This window comes from Haliaeetus leucocephalus, unplaced genomic scaffold, assembly GCF_000737465.1.
Source record: "Haliaeetus leucocephalus isolate CR32 unplaced genomic scaffold, Haliaeetus_leucocephalus-4.0 Scaffold234, whole genome shotgun sequence".
NCBI classification, from domain to species: Eukaryota; Metazoa; Chordata; class Aves; order Accipitriformes; family Accipitridae; genus Haliaeetus; species Haliaeetus leucocephalus.
The window spans coordinates 174,133-193,685 of NW_010972670.1; the positions used below are offsets into that span (position 1 = coordinate 174,133).

General features: G+C 36.9%; 1 protein-coding gene across 1 annotated transcript in view; it reads right to left on the minus strand.

The window, feature by feature from the left end:
• BBS9 (Bardet-Biedl syndrome 9) overlaps positions 1-19,553 on the minus strand; it is a 162,814-nt gene that overhangs the window by 127,774 nt on the left and 15,487 nt on the right. The window contains exon 6 of the mRNA XM_010568001.1: positions 2,383-2,557. Within this exon, the coding sequence (XP_010566303.1) occupies positions 2,383-2,557 (175 nt within the window). The remainder of the gene's footprint in view (positions 1-2,382; positions 2,558-19,553) is intronic.

Genomic DNA, 19,553 nt, shown 5'->3' on the forward strand with positions numbered 1-19,553 from the left:
CAATATCCAGAATCTAAAAACCATCTGATCAAGCTTAAGCAGCATAATAAAAAAAGAGTATTGTTTGAGAAATTCAGTGATAGAGCAGGGTAGTGTGACAAAGCATTGTGTTAGATTAACATTCCCCAGATTAGATTCCCAAGGCATAATCTATAAAAAGTGGCATTCTTATTTTCTTTAATAAGATTATGTCTGAAAAAATCCTTAAAGATACTTGTCAGCCCATTCCTCCAGCTTGATGAGATTCCTCTGAATGGTAGCTCTACCCTCTTTATGTTAGCCACTTCCTACAATTTGGCATTGTCCTTGAATTTCAGGACATGCATTCTGTCCTATTGTCCAGGATGAAGATGTTACAGAAATACTGGCTCCAGTATCAGCTCCTAAGGAACATCACTCATCTATGGCTGCTAGTTAGAACTGCAGACAACTACTACTCTGTAAGCCTGACAGCTCTGCCAATTTTTCATCCATTTTTTTATCATGGGTAGTAGCTCTACCCCAAACACCACACCACCCCAATTTACTGCTAGGCACAGAGATGCAAAAAGCATAAGAGCAGACCTTTTCAGTTTTAATGGAGAAAGGATGAGGCAAAGCAAGCATTAAGTTCCTTGGTCTTTTCACACCTTTCTTAATGTTGCCCAATCTGTTCAGTACTGGGTCAATTTCCTGGATCTACCTTTTTGCATCTGAGGTATCTGTGGAAGTCCTTGTTCTTCAGACCCTCTGCCAGTAGAAGTTTTAACCAAGCTTGTATCTTCTCAATCCCATTCCCTGCATGCCCACATGATATTTTATATTCCTCTTTAGTAGTCCGTATTAACTTCCATCTCATACATTTCTTTTTTCCATTTGAACTCAGTCAGGAGCTACCTGTCCAGTCAAGCTGCCTGCTGCTACTTCTTATTTTCTTGAACATTGAAATGGATTGTTCTTAGTCTTTGAGACAGTTACCCATGAAGATTCGGCAGCTCTCCTGAGCCCTTTTGCCCCTCAGGGCAGTCTCTCACAGGATCCTGCCTACCAGTTTCTTGAACAAGCCCAAGTATGTTCTCTTGAAATCTACAGTCTTTAGTCCACTGCTTATCTTCCTCACTTCTCTCAGGATCTTAATCTCTACCATCTCATGGTCACTGCAGCCAATGTCTGCAACACTCAACGGCAGATGCTGACTATTACTTCTCCAAACATTTCTTTCTTCTTTCTGAGTTGCGGACTCAGCAAAGCATCTTCCCTAGCCAGGCTGTCTAGCATCTGCATCAAAAAAAGTTTTGCCTAACACACCTCAGAAACCTTCCACATTGCTGAAGTCCATTGTGTTGCCCTCCCAGCAGACATTAGTCCTCCATAAGAACAAGGGCCTGCAATTAGGAAACTTCTTGTATAAAAAAGGCTTCACAGCAGACATCCACCACAACATCCCCTTCCTCAAGCATTCATCTGATTCTAAACAGATGAATGCTTAATAAACTCTCAACATGGTGGCTCTGTAAGAGAGCACCATGTATTCAAGCTGCTCCCTCCATGGTGAACACAAATCCTCCCACGTCTGTCTTTTCTTCCTGAAGAGCCTGGAGTCACTTACAGCACCTTAGTCATGCAAGCTACCCTGTCACATCTCTAACTGCACACACAAGTCCTTTTTGTTTCCAAGGCTGTAAGTGTTTGAAAATATGCACTTAATATGGGCCCCCACTTATCCTACTTCCTCGAAGGTATTATGAAAGCATCCCCCTTGGTGCATTTGACCCTTATACCCTATACCATCACTTACATCCTAGATTTAGCACCTATCTGTCAGTCTAGCAGTCAAGGAGGTTTATAAGCCTCCTCTGCAGCTTTGTCAGGTGGATTCCATCTCTCCCCACCATCTCTCATTCCTTTGAGAGGATCCTATGATCACAAAAGCCAAAGCCCTGTCTCAAATCTTTTCTGAAAACAGAACAGATTCATCATACTAACACCTACTTGCATCAAAATAAAAATCCCACTGAAATAACTGGAAGGAACATCTTGCTCAAGCAGTATAGTGCAGACAACACTGAAAGCACAGATTAGACTGAAGCAGGGAAAAACCTGGCACTTGCAGGACAACCTGATGTGCCTTGATAAACTAGCAAACTTAACACCTTTATCCAAATAAAATAGGACCATAAAGTCCTCAGGACACACAGTATGCTTTCTTCTATGACTGTACAGAGATGGTAATCACTCAACAATATAGAACATTTTGTTTTTCTTCTTTCCTGCAACTACCTATCACCTGCTTTGGATACAATATTAGTAAAGGCAATAAAAATTAGACATGATCACTTAATTTGTTTACATACTAAATGATAGCACCAAAATACACTATAATTACTGAACATGAACACATACTTGTAACTCTCAACTTGTCGACAAGAAGACACTGTAATGAAAGAATCTGTCCGAGAGTTGTAAGTCAAGGGACCAGGCAGAAGAAAACCAGGTAAAAAACGGCCAAAAGCATAGCTTTCCTGTTCAAACAACATAAGCATCCCATCCATGGACTGTATGCATATCAAATCTCGACCTAAGGTAAGCAAAATAAATACAAATGAAACAAAGCAATGTTATTTATATAGTTTTAATCTTAAAGTTGTTAGTAAATTAAAATTGTACTCGTAAGTAATCCTAACAAAAATAATTCATTTTAATTTACATGAGTGTTTACTATGAGGAAGAACACTAAATATTCTAACCTCAATAAAAGCTTACTTACTAAAATAAACAAACTAGATTTTGGGGGGAATAGCATTCAGAATATATTAAGAGCAAAAAAAGAGTTAGATACTTTATTTCAAACCAAAATTCCTAAAGATATAACTATTACAATTTCAGTTTACAGAAATGTTTCAATACTCCCAAAATGCCAAAGTGTTCTGGTTCTTAAATGTCTCTACACCTTACAAGCAGTCATAACAACTGTGGTTTAAAAATAACCTATTCTACTCTTCCAAGTCTACTTAAGCAATGTTGGGAAAAATGGCCGGAGTCAAGAATCATACTCAATGTGAGTTAAACATCTTGCTCGTTTATTGTTCAGATGTCTTGACATTTATACAAGACTGACTTGTCCATGCACCTTATACAATACTCTGATTGGTACAAAGCAACATAACAGAAAGTCCTACAAATATGTACTACTGTGAGAATAATACAATGGTAATGTTTTCCACACTTTGCATTCACATTTTCTGTCTTCAAGGAAAGAAAAAAAACAAAACAGGTCCACTGACTGGGGAAAAAAAAAAAACTCAGCTTGGAGTAAATTACTTCAAGCCTTGTCCATTATTCAGCAGCCTCAAGACCTGACTTAAGACATGACTTGTCATGCCTCAAATACACCAATCTAAATTCAATGTCTCATTTGGAAGACTTCCAAGATCAGAGGCTGATTACGCAGTTTGCATTTCATATGCAGGGATAACAATTCAATCAAACAATATTTTGCATGCATTCGAAGACAGCTATACCAGTAAGACCAACACCTTCTGAAGCTGATAGAAGTATCTCTCCTGAATTCAGAGATAAGCCCCCATCTTGCAAACACAACATGAAATACTTGTAATTCAGAATGTCTATTCACCTCCATTAAAATACTCCATTGTGTCTCAGGAATTACTCTATATGCATGGAAGACCCAAACAAATTGTCGGTTCACTAAGCTCCATCCTCAATCCTTTAAGAACTGTTTTCTAACATAGGAAGGTGAAGCAAAACACGAATAGACCCAAACTTCATTCTTACACTTAGATAAAGGTAACAAAGGTCAAAGAGATATTCAGTATCTGAAAAAGGAACAAACGTAAACTACAGTGCAAAACATTGTTCATCTTCACTATGATTCTTCACAGAAACTTTAACTACTTAAAAATAAATAGTAGTGTAATAGGTCAGCAGTACATCATGCTACTTGTCCTTGTGATTAAAACATACAATAAAAATTTAGCTTAGGGTGAGAACAGAAAAAAAACAAAAGGAAGGCAAAGCAGCTGGGTCCTTTCCACTTGCCCTTCCTCAACCGTTTTTCAGACTTTCCCATTTTCCAAAAATCAAGTTCTCCCACCCTTCTTTCCAGATTCTGCATATAATTCACTACATGTTCTATAAACCCTGTTGCAAATATCAACCATTTGACAGGAAGGACATCTGGAAGTGTAATTCATGTTGTTCATTTGGTAGAGGCAAAGTTGAATTTTCAGTCTCTAGTGGAAAAGTTAAAATACTTCAATCCTTCACACCAATGATTATATAGACAGAACTGCAAAACAATTCCAACACTGTAATATCAGGAACACTGATGGCATTTCAAGCATGTAATCACAACACCTGTTTCTTCCCTTATGTTCTACATAGACCTTTTCTGAAAACCTTAAAGGTCATTCTTATTTCATGGAGTTTTGTTGGGTTTGTCTATTTGAAAACTCCTAAAGTGCATACATTTTGAGGGATAACATTAACTGACAATATCAAACACTGAAATTTTGCTTTAGCAAGGTAGTAATAGAATTTCCAATTGACAAATTAATAAATTAAAACATGGAAAAAAATTTATTCAACATTAAAAAAATCCCTTATTCTTTATTAAACATTAGAGAAGTACTCCATTAATCAAGAAACCTTGATGGCTTCAAAAAGAAACTTAGGTGAGAAACAATGAAAACTATCTTCCTAAACTGAAAAATATCAGAGTCTGTACTAATAAACTAACACGTTACACAAAAGCAATTCAACATGGAAATCATTAAAATACTGTTCAAAAGTAGTCAGAGTCAAACCAATATATCTTTGCTTTTTTCCTACTACTGCGAGTGAGAAAATTTAAATATATCATCATTATAGCAGCTCATTAAACCAGTGACCACTTGTAACTAGCTAGCAACTTCAATTTGATGATTTAAGTCTCAAAAGTTTAATCTATAACATTCTGAAATTTGTACTACTACACTGGAAACTTGAAACATTTAAAATGTTTCCTCTTCTATGTGCAGATTAAAGTCATACATCCTTCTAGGAAATGTAAACTCTTTACCTCTGTTAACAGCAAAAGTCAATGAGGAAATGTTTCCTGTGACTAAATGCAATCATTTCTGAGAGAATTACGGGTTTGACATAGACCTCCAAAAGCATTTTCGAAACAGACCAATTGTTTTAGAGCTATGATTTTCCCAGGATTTTCTACACAGGCTTTTTAAATTATAAAGCAGGGTCTAGGGCTTCTGTTCAATCTTAGAATTTATTGTTTATAAAATCAGAAACATATTCTACAGTATACAAACACATTAGATAGGCATATATACACACACTCCCCTCTTCAATGTTCATAACTAGTACATTTCCTCTGAAATTCTTTGTATAAAGCAGCTTTATTAAATCTTTAAGAATCATTTACCCTCTTCAATTTTTGTGCTGGTTTTGGCTGGGATAGAGTTTATTTTCTTCATAGTAGCTGGTATGGGGCTATGTTTTGGATTTGTGCTGAAAACAGTGTTGATGATAACCCAGGGATGTGCTAGTTACTGCCTAGCAGTGCTTACACAGAGCCAAGGCCTTTTGTGCTTCTCACCCCACCCCACCCCACCAGCAAGGAGGCTGGAGGTGCACAAGAAGTTGGGAGGGGACACAGCTGGGACAGCTGACCCCAACTGACCAAAGGGATATCCCAGACCATGTTATGTCATGCTGAGCATATAAAGCTGGGGGAAGAAGAAGGAAGCAGTGGACATTCGGAGTGATGGCATTTGTCTTCCCAAGTCATCATTATGCGTGATGGAGCCCTGCTTTCCTGGAGATGGCTGAGCACCTGCCTGCCCATGGGAAGTGGTGAATGAATTCCTTGTTTTGCTTTGCTTGTGCACATGGGTTTTGCTTTACCTGTTAAACTGTTTTTACCTCAAACCATGAGTTTTCTCACTTTTACTCCTCCGATTCTCTCCCCCATCTCACTGGCGGGGAGTAAGCGAGCAGCTATGTGGTGCTTAGCTGCCGGCTGGGGTTAAGCAATATCCTCCACAGGACACATTCCAGAATTGTTTGACTTACTTGTAGCTGATGTTCTGCATCTGAAATATGTGGTATTAAAGAGCTTACAGCGACTGCTGATCATAGTTAGAATGAACATTTGGTTTGCTGCTTATAGTGAGTCTCTGAAGTACTAGCCAAGAAAAGTGCAATGACTTTACTAACATACAATTCAGAAATTAGTGAGAGTGATCTATAAATAAGTACCTTATATGTTTCAATTAAAAAATAAAGCAAGATGCATTGTGAATTTTAAAGTTATTTAATATTAAGGTTCCTACAATTCTGAATGTCCTGCTTTTCATCACTAACAGTGGACCCTATCAACTATTAGTAGTGTAAATAAAAAAAAGAATGTATTTATAAAAGAATTGTAGCAACTATACAATTTCAAAGAGTATCACTTGAAGCACACTAAGGCTGTGAATATACAAATGAGCAAAACCAATCTAATGCTTTGCTACTGCTGGCAGAAGCAGTCTTGCTCACCTGCTTCTCCCTGGGGGGCCTCCAGCTCCCCTTGTTCAGGTCACATAGTTCCTCCCCACTGCCAAGCCAGATCTGGTACCTATCTGATGGCTGTTAAGCTGATAGTAGGACATCATCCTGAATTTGTGATTTTTTAAAAAAAGTTTCAAATGAGTGAATCATAACCCCACATAAATAACTCCATACAAGCTTAGCAGCTGCCAGGGGTGACCTGGAAAGTATCAAGTGTGACATGGCTCTGGGGGTGATGGTTAAGGGCATAAGGGCCCAGGTGGTTTTCCTCCTTGATCCTGCTGAGGAAGGGGAAGGGCATGAGGAAGATTGGGTATATCCTGTGGGCCAACAATTGACCGCACAGCAGGTATCAACAGCAGAGCTTTGTTTTATGACCATGTGACCCTCTGAGGATTGACAGCTGTTTGGAAGAGACAGAATCTTCTGACTAAATCCAGCAAAAGTATCTTTGCCATGACACTTGCCAACTCAGTAAAAGCAACTTTAAACTAGGAATGACAGGGGAGGGAGAGATTTTACAACAATCAAGCGAGGGAGTGGTAGATGAGGTAAGCAAGCAAAAGGCCCCAGGATAACGTGAACTAAATGGAAATAGCTATCAACAAAATAGGGCTGAAGTGGAATCACCTCAAGCCCTAGAATCCAAGTAAGGAAGTGCCCATGGAACAGCAGCCTTATAGAGAAAGCCCTCATGGCCTTTTTGAGTGCCTCTCTGAAATGCCTCTACAATAACGCACATAGTATGGGGGAAAACAGGAGGAATTGGAAGTCGGTGTGCAGTTACAGGGCTACAACCTCACTGGGATCACAGAGACATAGTGGGCTAACTCACATGACAGGAGTACGAAGATGGATGTATCCAGACCCTTTATGAAGGGCAGGCCAGGATGGGGATGGGGAGTTGCCCCTTTTTAGCAAGACAGCACCCAGAATGCATGGAGTTCTGACTGGGGACAGATGATGAGCCAGTCATGGGTCAGAATTATTGAGCAGACCAATATGAAGGTCTGCCATAGGCCACCTGATCAGGAAGATGAAGATAAGGCACTCTTCAGACATCTGGCAGAAGCCTCACATTTGGTGGCTCTGGTCCTCATGGGGGACTTGAAGCACCTTGATATCTGTAACAAGGACAACAGCAGGGCACAAGAAATCTAGGAGGTTTCTGTAACACACTAACAAAAACTTCCCAACTCAGGTGACCAATGACCCAAAAAGACAGGCGCTCTGCTGGACCTGATACTTACAGGCAAGGAAGGATGTGAAGATTGGGGTACAGTCTTGGCTACAGTGACTATGAGATGGTCAGGAGGATGATAAGAATAAGTTCAGGAGCATAAGAGGAATGAGCAGGGCATAAAACAGGACCACAGCCCTAGACTTCAGAAGAGCAGAATTTAACCTCTTCAGGGATCTGCCTATAAGTATCTAATGGGATATGGCCCTGGAGAGAAAAGGGGTCCAAGAGAGCTGGTTGAATATTCAAGGACCACCTCCAAGTTCAAGAACGGTCTATTCCAACAAGTGGGGAGTCAAGCAAAGGCAGGCAGCAAGACACCTATGAGGATAAACAAGAAGCTCCTGACTACCCTGCCATAAAGTGTAACAGGTGTGGAAGCAGGAGCAGGTGACCTAGAGAAATGTAGAGATACTGTATAATCATTCAGGGATGGGGTTAGGAAAGCAATAGCCTAGCTGAGTTGAACCTGGCAAGGGATGTGGAGTACAACAAAAAAAGGATTCCACAAATACACAAACATCCAAACAAAGACTAGGAAAAATGTGGGACCACTGCTCAATGGAGTAGGGGCCATAGTGACAAAGGGCACAGAGAAGTCAAGGAGCTTGACGCTTTCTTTGCCTCCATCTTTGCTAGTAAGACTGGTCTTGAGGAATCCCAGGCCCTTGGGACCAAAGGGAAAGTCCAAGCAAAGGAAGTCTTATCCTCAGTGGAAGGGGGTCTGGTTAGGGAATATTTAAACAAAGTAAACTGAAGTTCATAGGGCTTGATGTGATGCACCCACAAGTGGTAAAGGAGCTGGCTGATGTCATTGGAACACCACTCAATTATCTTTGAAAGGTCACAGCAATCAGAAGAGGTCCCTAAAGACCTTAACTTTCAATGCCTAGCTTCAGTGGAACTCCCTGGTACCTGAAACCTGAACACAAAAAGATTACAGATATCAGCTTGAAAAACTTTTTTTAAAGGCACAATAGAAGGACACATTTATACCTTGTTTCTTAAGACTTCTTATCCTTCATCTTTTCTTCCTTAGAAAGATATAGATAAAACCAGAAAAGAAACCGCCAAAATTAAAATTGTGCTTAAAATAAAGTCACCAAAAAATTATAACAGTAATTACATTTACATTTTTGCCATGTTGCTATTCCGTTTTGAAAATTTCAAAATATTGCTTGATATATCATAAAAGACACTTAATTGTAAAGTGAATGCCCTTATTAACACAGAAATCTAATATATTTTGTAATAGAATTAAATTTCAAGTACTTCTGGTTATACTGATGGTAGTGAGAAAGCTACCTTTTAGACAGCTTCCAACCACAACCTTCAGGGTTTAAGCTTGTCTAAAATATACAAGTTGTTAATTTCTATTCTTCTGATGACATATAAAGACAAACACTAGAGCAGATATAATTGATATGCAGTGGTAATCTAGTAGACATATTACAATTCAAGTAACAGAAGTAAGTGAAGGTCAGTATAAGTGTTGAGGTGTTACTGCTTAAGTAACAAGTAGCAACAGCTTCTGCTCTCATGTAAATTATGAAAATGATGAACAGAAAAACAATAGCACCTTCTGCAGTATATATGAAGCTACATGTCATATCAGACATGGAAGCATTCATCTTTAACATTCATAATCCCTAATCACACAAATATCATTGTTAAAATATCTCCTGTTTTAACAGTAGTGATATGATTGAATATGACATGACATAATGTGACAAGTTCTTTAGAGCACTCCAACGATCTCCAAGCATACTGCAGTACTGAACCATACTGTTGAAGAAACAAATATAAGGCACCAAAGACTAAATCAGTAATCACTCTTTTTGCCTTTAAGAGCACAGCATCACTTCTTAATATACCTACCACTTTGTTCATCATATTTATGTTGTTCCTACTCACTAATTTTCAAATTTGGATTTTAACTAGCTTGTACTAGTGGTTCAAACTCCAATTATCCAAACTATTACACATAAAGCATAATTAAAGAAAATTAAATTGTGTATGAACTCTTTTTTCCCAGTTTTTTATAGGTTAACATATCTCCTTTAGCCATTTGTTTTTAATGTGTAGCTAGTGAATGGAGTTTTTAAGTTTCACTTTAAGAAATGCCGTCTTCCAAAAACTCAGCAAGAAATGTCCATTTCAAGAAAGCTTATTGCAGCCAGTTGGCTTTGCCAGTGACATATTTATAAAGTGAAAATATAACCCACAGTGTTTTCTGCAGATCAGATGGAATCACTTAGTGTACTCTACATAGTTTCAGCAGCTTGTGTCTCAAGAGGAATGTCCCTCAGCTAGAAAGTGTTACTTCCAAGCACAAGTCCAGCTACTGTTGTTTTGTAGTTTTGTTATTCTAGCATTATATGAATACATTTATGTCACGCTTTTAAACCACAATGCATTTGTAGAGCTAATGCAAAGCCAAAATGAGAGGCAGGTGGTAGCTCTTTGAAATAAGCTTCTAATTATTTTGGAGCTCAAGTTTTTTGCATGTTAATGATTTCCTCTACTCTGAGCCTCTCCTCTGGTACCAAATCATTTTCACAAAAAGTACATTATGTAATCACAAGGCCTGAGCACCATGTGAAACCATGCAATGAAAACTACAGTATCAAATGGGATAAATTAGAAATCAGAAAAAGTTTCATAGAGTTACAGATTTTAGGGAGACATCAGCAGAGATAACTTTATTGCCTTCAATGGTAATAAAAAACTTCAGTCAAAAGCCTCATGTGGAAGGAAGTGTCAATGAAATAAAATTAAAAGATAAATTGGCATTTATAAGACACCCAGGAACCTAGGAGCCCTTTAATGATACCTGGGAAATGTATTCCTAATATGATAAAAGTTAAATCCACAGTGCATTGACCAGTGAAGCGATGCACACAAACTGTATTCTCACACACTGGAACAGAAATCACTGTCCTGACTTGAAACAAGCAAGTATGTTTTCCTTTTCCTTCATCATTGAAATCTGCCCCCCCAAATTTCTCCCAGCATAGAGAACAAAGCCTCCTCTGGTTCAAACCCATTTTGGAGAATTCAACTTGTTGCTGAGTGTAGCTCCTGAAGCAAAACAGATCTGGGTCAACTGTGAGAAAAGCACTTCAGGAATCACTTCTGACTAATGGAAAAACCATTTGAAAGTATGTCGGGCAGTTCTTAAAACAATGTATGCCTCGTAAAAGGCAAGTCTTAGGTTACTTCCTTAACCCAAAGCAGGAAGCACACGTCAGTGTACATTCAGAAAGAACTCTGAATTGACTAGCTTGGTGGTCTGGTGACTGCTCATTGCATTACTACAGAAGAGATCAAAGTTCACGACTTCAGCTACAGCCCTTCATTCTAGGCCAGAGGATCTGACAGCACCACCAAGGCAGTGCAATACCCTGCACACATGTAAGGAGGAAAAGGAAAAACGCCCTGCATCACTCAATGCTAATGCTAGTACCCATCCCAAACAATGCACAAAGTGTACGTATGTTCCAGCTGAGATTGACTAAGTGCTTTTCTGCTGGAATTGAAAACCACTCCAACAGGAAGGAAATAGAGACATGGATAGGAGTTTAAGAGAAACTAAGGAAAGTGTTTAAGGAAAACACTAAATCCTTACTCTACTGATGTTAGATTTAATTATTTTCTAATCCCTTCCAGGTATTAAAATATTGCAGTAAAACATGTTCACAAGTCCCGATACAAGAGATTCTGTCTCTGCAACAGCCCACTCTGTAAGAAGCATCCCTGGTCAAGACACAGTAAAGCATGTGGTCAGAGCTGCCATGAGAAAAAGAATCTTTTTGCTTCTCTCAGCCATCATGCTGTATTCTACCTAACCTCTTGCAGATTTCTGCCTGCCATAAAGCATAACAAGGATTTTAGATGGAAAGGGAATCTTGAACTATTGAAGTATCTCCAAAGGCCAATCAGCCCTCACTTGTACAATCAATCCTTTTAGAGACCTGTGATATACTCCTTTATTCTTGATCTGACTCTTACCACAGAAGATGACATAGTTAAATTATGCAACTTGGGAATGATCCCTTTAAACCTCATATTGACCTGAGGTGGCAGAAGGACCCTTAGGAAAAACACTAGTATGGTTCAAAGGAGCACAAAACACTGACATATAGTATAGACATCCAAAAGTATCATAGCTGCAACATCCAGCACACCAAAGCTCCTACTGAAAGAAATATGATATTTGGCACTGTGTAGGCATGAGAGGTAAAGTCTCCATGCCTAAACAGATTATAGTACTAAAATTTGTTTACTACAACCTTCATATTAAGTGAATAATTTTTGCCACATTCAAAAGTGGATGTTTCTATTTAGTGCAAGAAATAGTCTCAGGAAAAATGTTCAGGCAGCTGTGAAAGCAGTATCACACAAAGTTGTTCTTTTTTCAATACAGCAGATTAATTATAGACATTATAAATAGACTGGGTCTTGAAAAAGAACATTAGCTGTGCATGGGGGAAAGGCTGTATGCATAGATGTAGCCTGAATAATGATGATTCATGAAGAAATAGTAGAATTCTTTTTCCTTAAATTCTATTTCTTGCCTTAACTTGTTGAGTAACTACTTTTCAAGCCCTAGCAACTGCAGAAATCACAGAAGCATTACAATACTGACATATGCTTTTTCTAAAGAAGGTAGGAGAAATTCTAGTCTGTGAACATTTCCAATGTCAAGCTGCCCTCATGTGAAGTTATACACATATTATACATTATATAGATATTATAAAACATCTTGCTGAACTAGCAAATGTCCCCCAAATAAAGATGAAATAAAGTACTGTCAGCAGTTGCCCTTCCAAATCAATAGCCTTTCACTGAATAGTTAAGGCACATGGATGTTTTTAATGAATCACAAATCAATACCAGACTTTTCACTCACCTCAGCTGAAGAGGAATATAGGCCCTGTTTTGCAATATTTTAGGTACCAGTAGGATCTTAAGTCACCATCATACAATAAATCTACAATTTTTAAAATTCCATTTAAGACAGACCTGTAAACTTATAACCAAAGTCCCACTGTTAAAACCCAGTGAATTCCCCATCTTTCTCCTACTTCTCCATTCCCAGTCTCCTTAGAGTAAGAAGCTTCATGATTCCTAAGCACTTCCCAAAGCACTCTGATTCTTTACTGATTTTTTTAACTAGAGAATTGTTGAAAATATTTGCTGAAGAATGTTCTCTAGAATAACTGAAGTCACATCCAAAAGACTCATTAAAAATAGTTTATAGCAAAGTCTAACAGTCTGAAGCTTACAACACAAAACCTGGAGTTTACAGAATCTTAGGTGGAATACCTACACCTCTTCAAGAAGTTTCAAATATCCCATTAAAATTAGAAATAAACAGCTTGACTAAATGTCCTCAAAAACACCAATAAAATACAGCCACTTTTCACATTCAGATCATTTGTCTATATATACCCTAGGCTAGTAACGAACATACAGAAAGGACTAACTCCAACTTTGTGGTCAAATGAGTCGGTGAATTACGTAGATTTAGCAAGCAGGAACAATTTGTTACCTTGTATTTTAAGACTGTTGGAAGCACACTATGAATACTCAAACGATCTTATTACTTTGCCACTAACCTTTCAAAATATTATTTTCATACTTTTGCAGGTAAGCAAGATGACACACATTTTCATTCCAATCAATCATTATCCTAAACAGCAGTTGCATACATTTCATTTCTGCTGTAATCCTTCCTTGTCCTTTTTATTCACTATAGTCACCAAATACATTTGGGGGGGTTAGTCATGTTTATCTTTATTAAACCATGCTCATAATCAGACTCAGTCATGTTAAAGAAATGCAAAAATCTAGCAAGGCTGCAGCATTATTTCTTTAAGTTATGATCACTCTCATCTGATCTGACCTTATACAAGCGGCAACAGAGCAGACAACCACAGCAATGCATGGTGAAGTTACAGATTAATTTTGTTTAAAAAATGAATTTTTAATCCAATAACTCGATTTGGTTTCCTAAACTTTTTTTGTGCTGCATTGCTTTTTTAAACCCTTTAGAATCCTCCAGTTTCCCCTAAAACATTAAAACTTTGCTACTTGAAATGACAGCATTGTATAGCACCAGCCCTTAAACTTCAAGTAGGCAGAGGCTCTGCTACTTAGCAAGAACTATGATTAATGTAGGCTCAAGTCTCATTGACCAAAGCTTGCATTACTACTCAGGGGAAAACATGGCAGTCCTACACAAAACAAGTATGTAAAATGAAGCCTACCAAAAATTTTAATTTTTTCCAGCTTGAATTTCTAGTTATCTGGCAACACTTTTAAAAATCTTATCCATCTGTATATGTGCAGCTGTCCAAGTTTCACAATGATAAACCTATCAACAAGGACTAGAACAAGTTGTGACCATGATCAGCACCACCGGATACCACAAAGTTAGAATTCTCCTCATGAATCTGAAGTAAGATTACCATGTCACCTTTTCACTGTTATCTCCTCTTGCTAGCTTGTTCCCTCTCACTTTTGATACAGGCAAACTGTATTCATTGTCTTTGCTTTGCATTCTTTTCTGTACTTGAAGGATACACTCAGACCTACTCACCACTACCTAAAATCTCCAGGAAAATCTCTCTTGCATGACGTAGTAGAGTGATTTCTAATAGGAATTATCTGCACCAAATCTAATAACCCAAGGTACAACTAGTAGAAAGCATCATAGCCTGTACAAGATACATTTCACCCCTCTAGGAAAAGCAACTAACAAGGGTTTGGTGACCTTCCAAATAAATGTCTATAGGTTTTAGACTTTTTTGTAATGGAATAGTCACAGATGAACACTAGAAAAATAAACAAAAGCTACATACGCACATTTCTGAAAGACTCTTTGAGAAGACATAAGAGACTAAATAGTTAGAAACTAAAACTGCATTCCTTTGGATGAAAAAATATGGGGCAGCAAACAAATCTGACAGACAAATGCATCCACATGAAATGCTGGAACATTTAATAAGAGAGTACATATGTAAATAATAAAGCTGTACATAGGTTTGAAGTAACAGAAAATTCATCACGCCAAACTATTAGACAGGGTAATAATACATATTGCATTTCTAAGCTTTAGAGACAGCATCTCTAAACTTAAGTAAAACATCTGATATGATCTCAGACAATTGTCTCACAGGAAACCAAAGAATGGCAGGCAATAGCACTAAAAAGAAGAATCTGGGGATTAGAGTAGGACGATGAATTAAATATGAGTCAACAATATGTCACCAAAAAGACAAATGCAAGATTGGGTCATTATTAATATACATGCACTATTAAAAACATATGAGGTAATTATTGTTCTGCTTGGCACTCACTGATTCTTGGCTGAGGTACAGCAGAAGCCGTAACCCTACATGCAAGATACAAAATATTTTATAATACCAGTGCACAATGACTGCACACATTTGGGTACCATACTTCAACAAAAGAAATTAGAAAAAGTATCATATAAAAATCTATCAAAGTTTTGAAAAACAAGGCTTTCACTTACATATACAACTGCTCCCAAAGTTATGTATTTCTACAATTGGTTTTACTTCATTTTAATTATAGTGCTTTGTTTAAATGAAATGCAGATTAAGTGATATATCTAGCAATTTATAACTGAAGCAAAATTCTGGCATACTGAAGACAATGAGAGTTTTTACTTCAGTTAGGCTATGATCTTACTCATTACTGTTAAGAGAAGCTGAGGAAGGTGAAAGGAAACGGATGGCAAGAGATTCAGAGAATGTTTTCCTTGATTATATTTCCATTCACATATTCAATTTAGAGAAGAGGTTCTTATTTAAAAAAAAAAAACAACACTTACAGGTTTCCAAAGTTACGTGAGAAACCATTTACAAGTAGTCATCAGCAGATCTATTCCATGAAAAAACTCACGAAGACTAAGCCTTTCAAATAATCTGTCTTTATCCAGAAGCAATTTAACAGGAAGGTAACAGTTAAACATTCTGCCCCTTAACAGATTTAGCCAATAAATCAAAGTCCAAATTTATACTGCCTCTGTAATTAAACATAGTCATAAGAGTCATTTAATCTTACAGCATAAAACTCAGCTGGTAATTTTTTTCTTGCAGAATTGTGGAAAAGTTAAGCACAGTCTACCCTTCTTACGAAGTTTCCTGTTACAAGGTTGCATGGTTTACACATATGTTGTATTTCATTATTAAAAAAATTCCTCCGTATAGCACCCTCTTTGTTGTAACAGTCAAAACATACTTTGCCTTCAGGCCAGTGCTATAATAAAAGTAAAATGAATTCAAGGCTATTTGCTGAGAAAGATAGGTTCAAGGTATTTTCACACTTTTTTGCTTGTAACTTTTTCATGTCAAATCTGTATTTTCTTTTTCCTTCCTTTTGCTATTGTTTTATTACTTCCTTTTATTGGTACAGTATCCACTGAACAACTTCAAATAAATCTGAACTATTCTGGAAGCCAATTTAAGGCATTAAAGTTTCAGATTAAAAAATAAATTCCAAAACCTGTGCCTTATTAGGAGGATCCAACTCTAAATCATTTACCAAGTCATTTGAAGAGGTTATATAAAAACAGGGTGAATTCACTGATTATTTAACTATTAGATAATGCAAGTGTATTTTGTGAAATCGCACAAAATGGTAATATTACTTTTGCAGTGAAAATAAAAAGCCGTTATCTGTAAGTGAACACCATTCAAAAATAACTCAGCAACTAAGAAAGCAAGGTTACTGAACTATGCTTTCTCTCTGTCACTAAATAAAATTAGTATTCTATTCTAGAGCAACCCAATAGCTTGTGTCCCCCACTGGTAAACTATCAATATGCTGTTTCTTTAGTTCTTAAGTAGAAGGCAAAATCTTAATAACAAAAATTGAAAAAGATAACTGGAAGTGTTGAGAATATTCGTACACCCACCTTAATGTACCACTTATGCCCTGAAGAACAATCACAGAACTCAAGCCTCACCTGGGAAAGGTCAACCTCCTATTACAGCATGGGATCATTCACACACTTCCTAAGCATTTCAGACAGTAGCTCAGGAAACCTACACTTCATACACCAGTTCTCAAAGCATAGAATTTTAGTATTCACTCCTTATACACTGTTGTTTGTTCATATATAAGCTACTATCCTGCCCTCCATTCAGTCTAATGCACAACTGACCATAGGAAATTTATGCGATTATCTGTAAAGCTACCTAAGCTTCAAGTAATAGTTGTTTTGGTTTTACTTTAAAGCACTTCTCCATTCTTTGTATCATTTCAGCAGAAATTTATTGCATATACTTTCCTCAAACATAAGTCACTTTGACTCAAGGCAAACAAGGTAAAGAATGAAATTGTGGCCTGATCTGCACACTTTTTCAAAGCAGTAGTAAGGGCACTTTTCTTTTACTACATAAGAGCAAAGTACTATCATTTCTTATAATTAAGCTCCACATCAGCAATCTCTCAGTCAGGCACAAGTAGTATATTAACTCTTTCTCAAGATGTAGAAGGACTAAGGCTAACAGCTATAAGCCAGCTGAGTTGTAATCCATTCAACAGAAACTGGTAATGTAAGAATAAGAGTGATTTTCCAAGTTAGTGTCTCTTTCTCAGATTTCTCCAAGGGCAGGACAACACCCCACATCTAAATATCCTCAATGTGAACAAGACAAAGTCAAGGCTCAGGACAGTTTATTTCTATATGTTGTAGGTAAAAAATTAAGGTAACTTCATCACTAATTATCTAAACATCACATTAGAAAAGGCTATAAAAATTAATTATGAAGTAATATGAATTTATTTGTGCTGAATCAAAAAAGTTTTGCTTAATGCCAATTTCCTGCATATCTTCTAGTACCAATATGCAAATTTATGAGATTCTTAAGTAAGCAGTTAATAATTATCTCAACTATCTCTGAGTGATTACCCACCTATAAAAAGTTTCAGTATTACATGAGGATAGTTCACTGCTGTTGTTTCCTATAATTGAAGTCAACACTGGTAAATTGATTAACAAAAATTCCTGCACAGCTAGAACAGATCCAATTCAGCATTATTTTAATTTAAAGAACTGGACCTACATGATTTTGGTGGAACTGCAAACAAAAAATTTAAGAATGGAACAAAACTATGATCAAATTAAGTCAATCACAAAATTTAACAATTCTGGCTCAAAATTTAATCACTATATAGCTAACAAAATAAAAATCTCACTGTTTTTGGAGAAACATTGTTTTCACTTTAATTGAAGATTAACAATATGTTGAATATTGCTTAATAAGACTTGACTACTTCTAGATTAATATCAGATTTATGCCTTAAGAACTGAACTGGAGGTACACTGCTGCATAAAGAAGAACAAGAAAAGGAATTCTTAACTAAAACACTATCCAAATTCACTTGCTTCACTCCATTCCATTCTTTTAACAATGTCAAAACATGCAACTCATTCACTAGAAGCTTTCAATCAGCAGTGACTTTCAATCAGCCAAATGAAGTTCCATCACTTAGGGTTTACCAGCCCAGTACAACATTTTAAACTCTTTTATTTACTTGTCCTCAAAAATCTTGATACTTCACAGAAAGCATTTGAGAGATGCTGTCCAGGCTACAAACTAGAGTTCTAAACCAGCACATCTCATGCTGAGTCTAGTACACACACTGTTTTAAAACTAGCACAGCTGCCTTTGCACCACATAGCAACCACAGAAGCATTAAGTACATCCTCACTCACATTAGAGAAACTCAGCTCAGATCTTTGATAGACAGGGTAATAAGGAGAGAGCTTTGCAGTTGGGTGACCAAAAATTCTAAATAAGCCTAAGATGCTCAACAACTTTCTCACTTCCCTCCCAAACAAAAATATAAACCAGACTTACGCAAACTATACTCCTCCTATTACAAGCTGATCGGGTTCTTTAACATAATCTTACCCAATAACTTGGTATTTGACTCAAATATCTTACAAAGACCCAGAACGACATACTACAGATGTGAAAACAGAAAATAATTTTGAAAATATTGTAAGCTATCAGCAAACATCACTTCATACAATGAAAGTTGAATCGTTAACACAGCAATCTCTGGTGGCGTAATTGCATGATGCCATAATAGTATAACCTGACCTTATAAAAATTATGTGATAAAATAGATTTATATAAAGTAAAATTTTTGTAGAGTTGAGTCTCAGCCTAGGTAAGGCTGTAATACAAATCATAAAAGTGCATGTTTTTTCACTTTCATGTTCTTTAAAAAAATTAAATCAAAAGAGCTTACAGTACAGTCACCTCAAGTTCTTTAAATTTTATGTCTGAAGTAAAACATGAAGACCATACAATCTGTTCAGTACTTAAGGGCTGTGACATTTTGTGGCTAGGTCAAGAGTTCACTTGGTTGAAAACCAGTGTTCAGCACTACTAACTCATGGTTTTATCATGAATCATCCTTTCTAAAAAGACCCATATGCTAGAATCAGAGCATTGCAGGACAAACCCAACTTACAGCTCTAAGATCATGAAGAAAAGTTCAGAAATACGAAAAGCAGATATATGCATTCTACATAATAGAAGCAATGACTTAAAAATTAAGTTCAATTTCTGAAAGTCTGGGCTAACAATACAGAATTTTTTAAACATAAAATGATTAGTTGATCTTCCTATGTCACTTCATGATAGTTTCATGTTTTCACTTTAGCACCAGTGTTCAGAGACAGCAAGGAACAAATGTAAAGTTAAAGGAGCAAAGA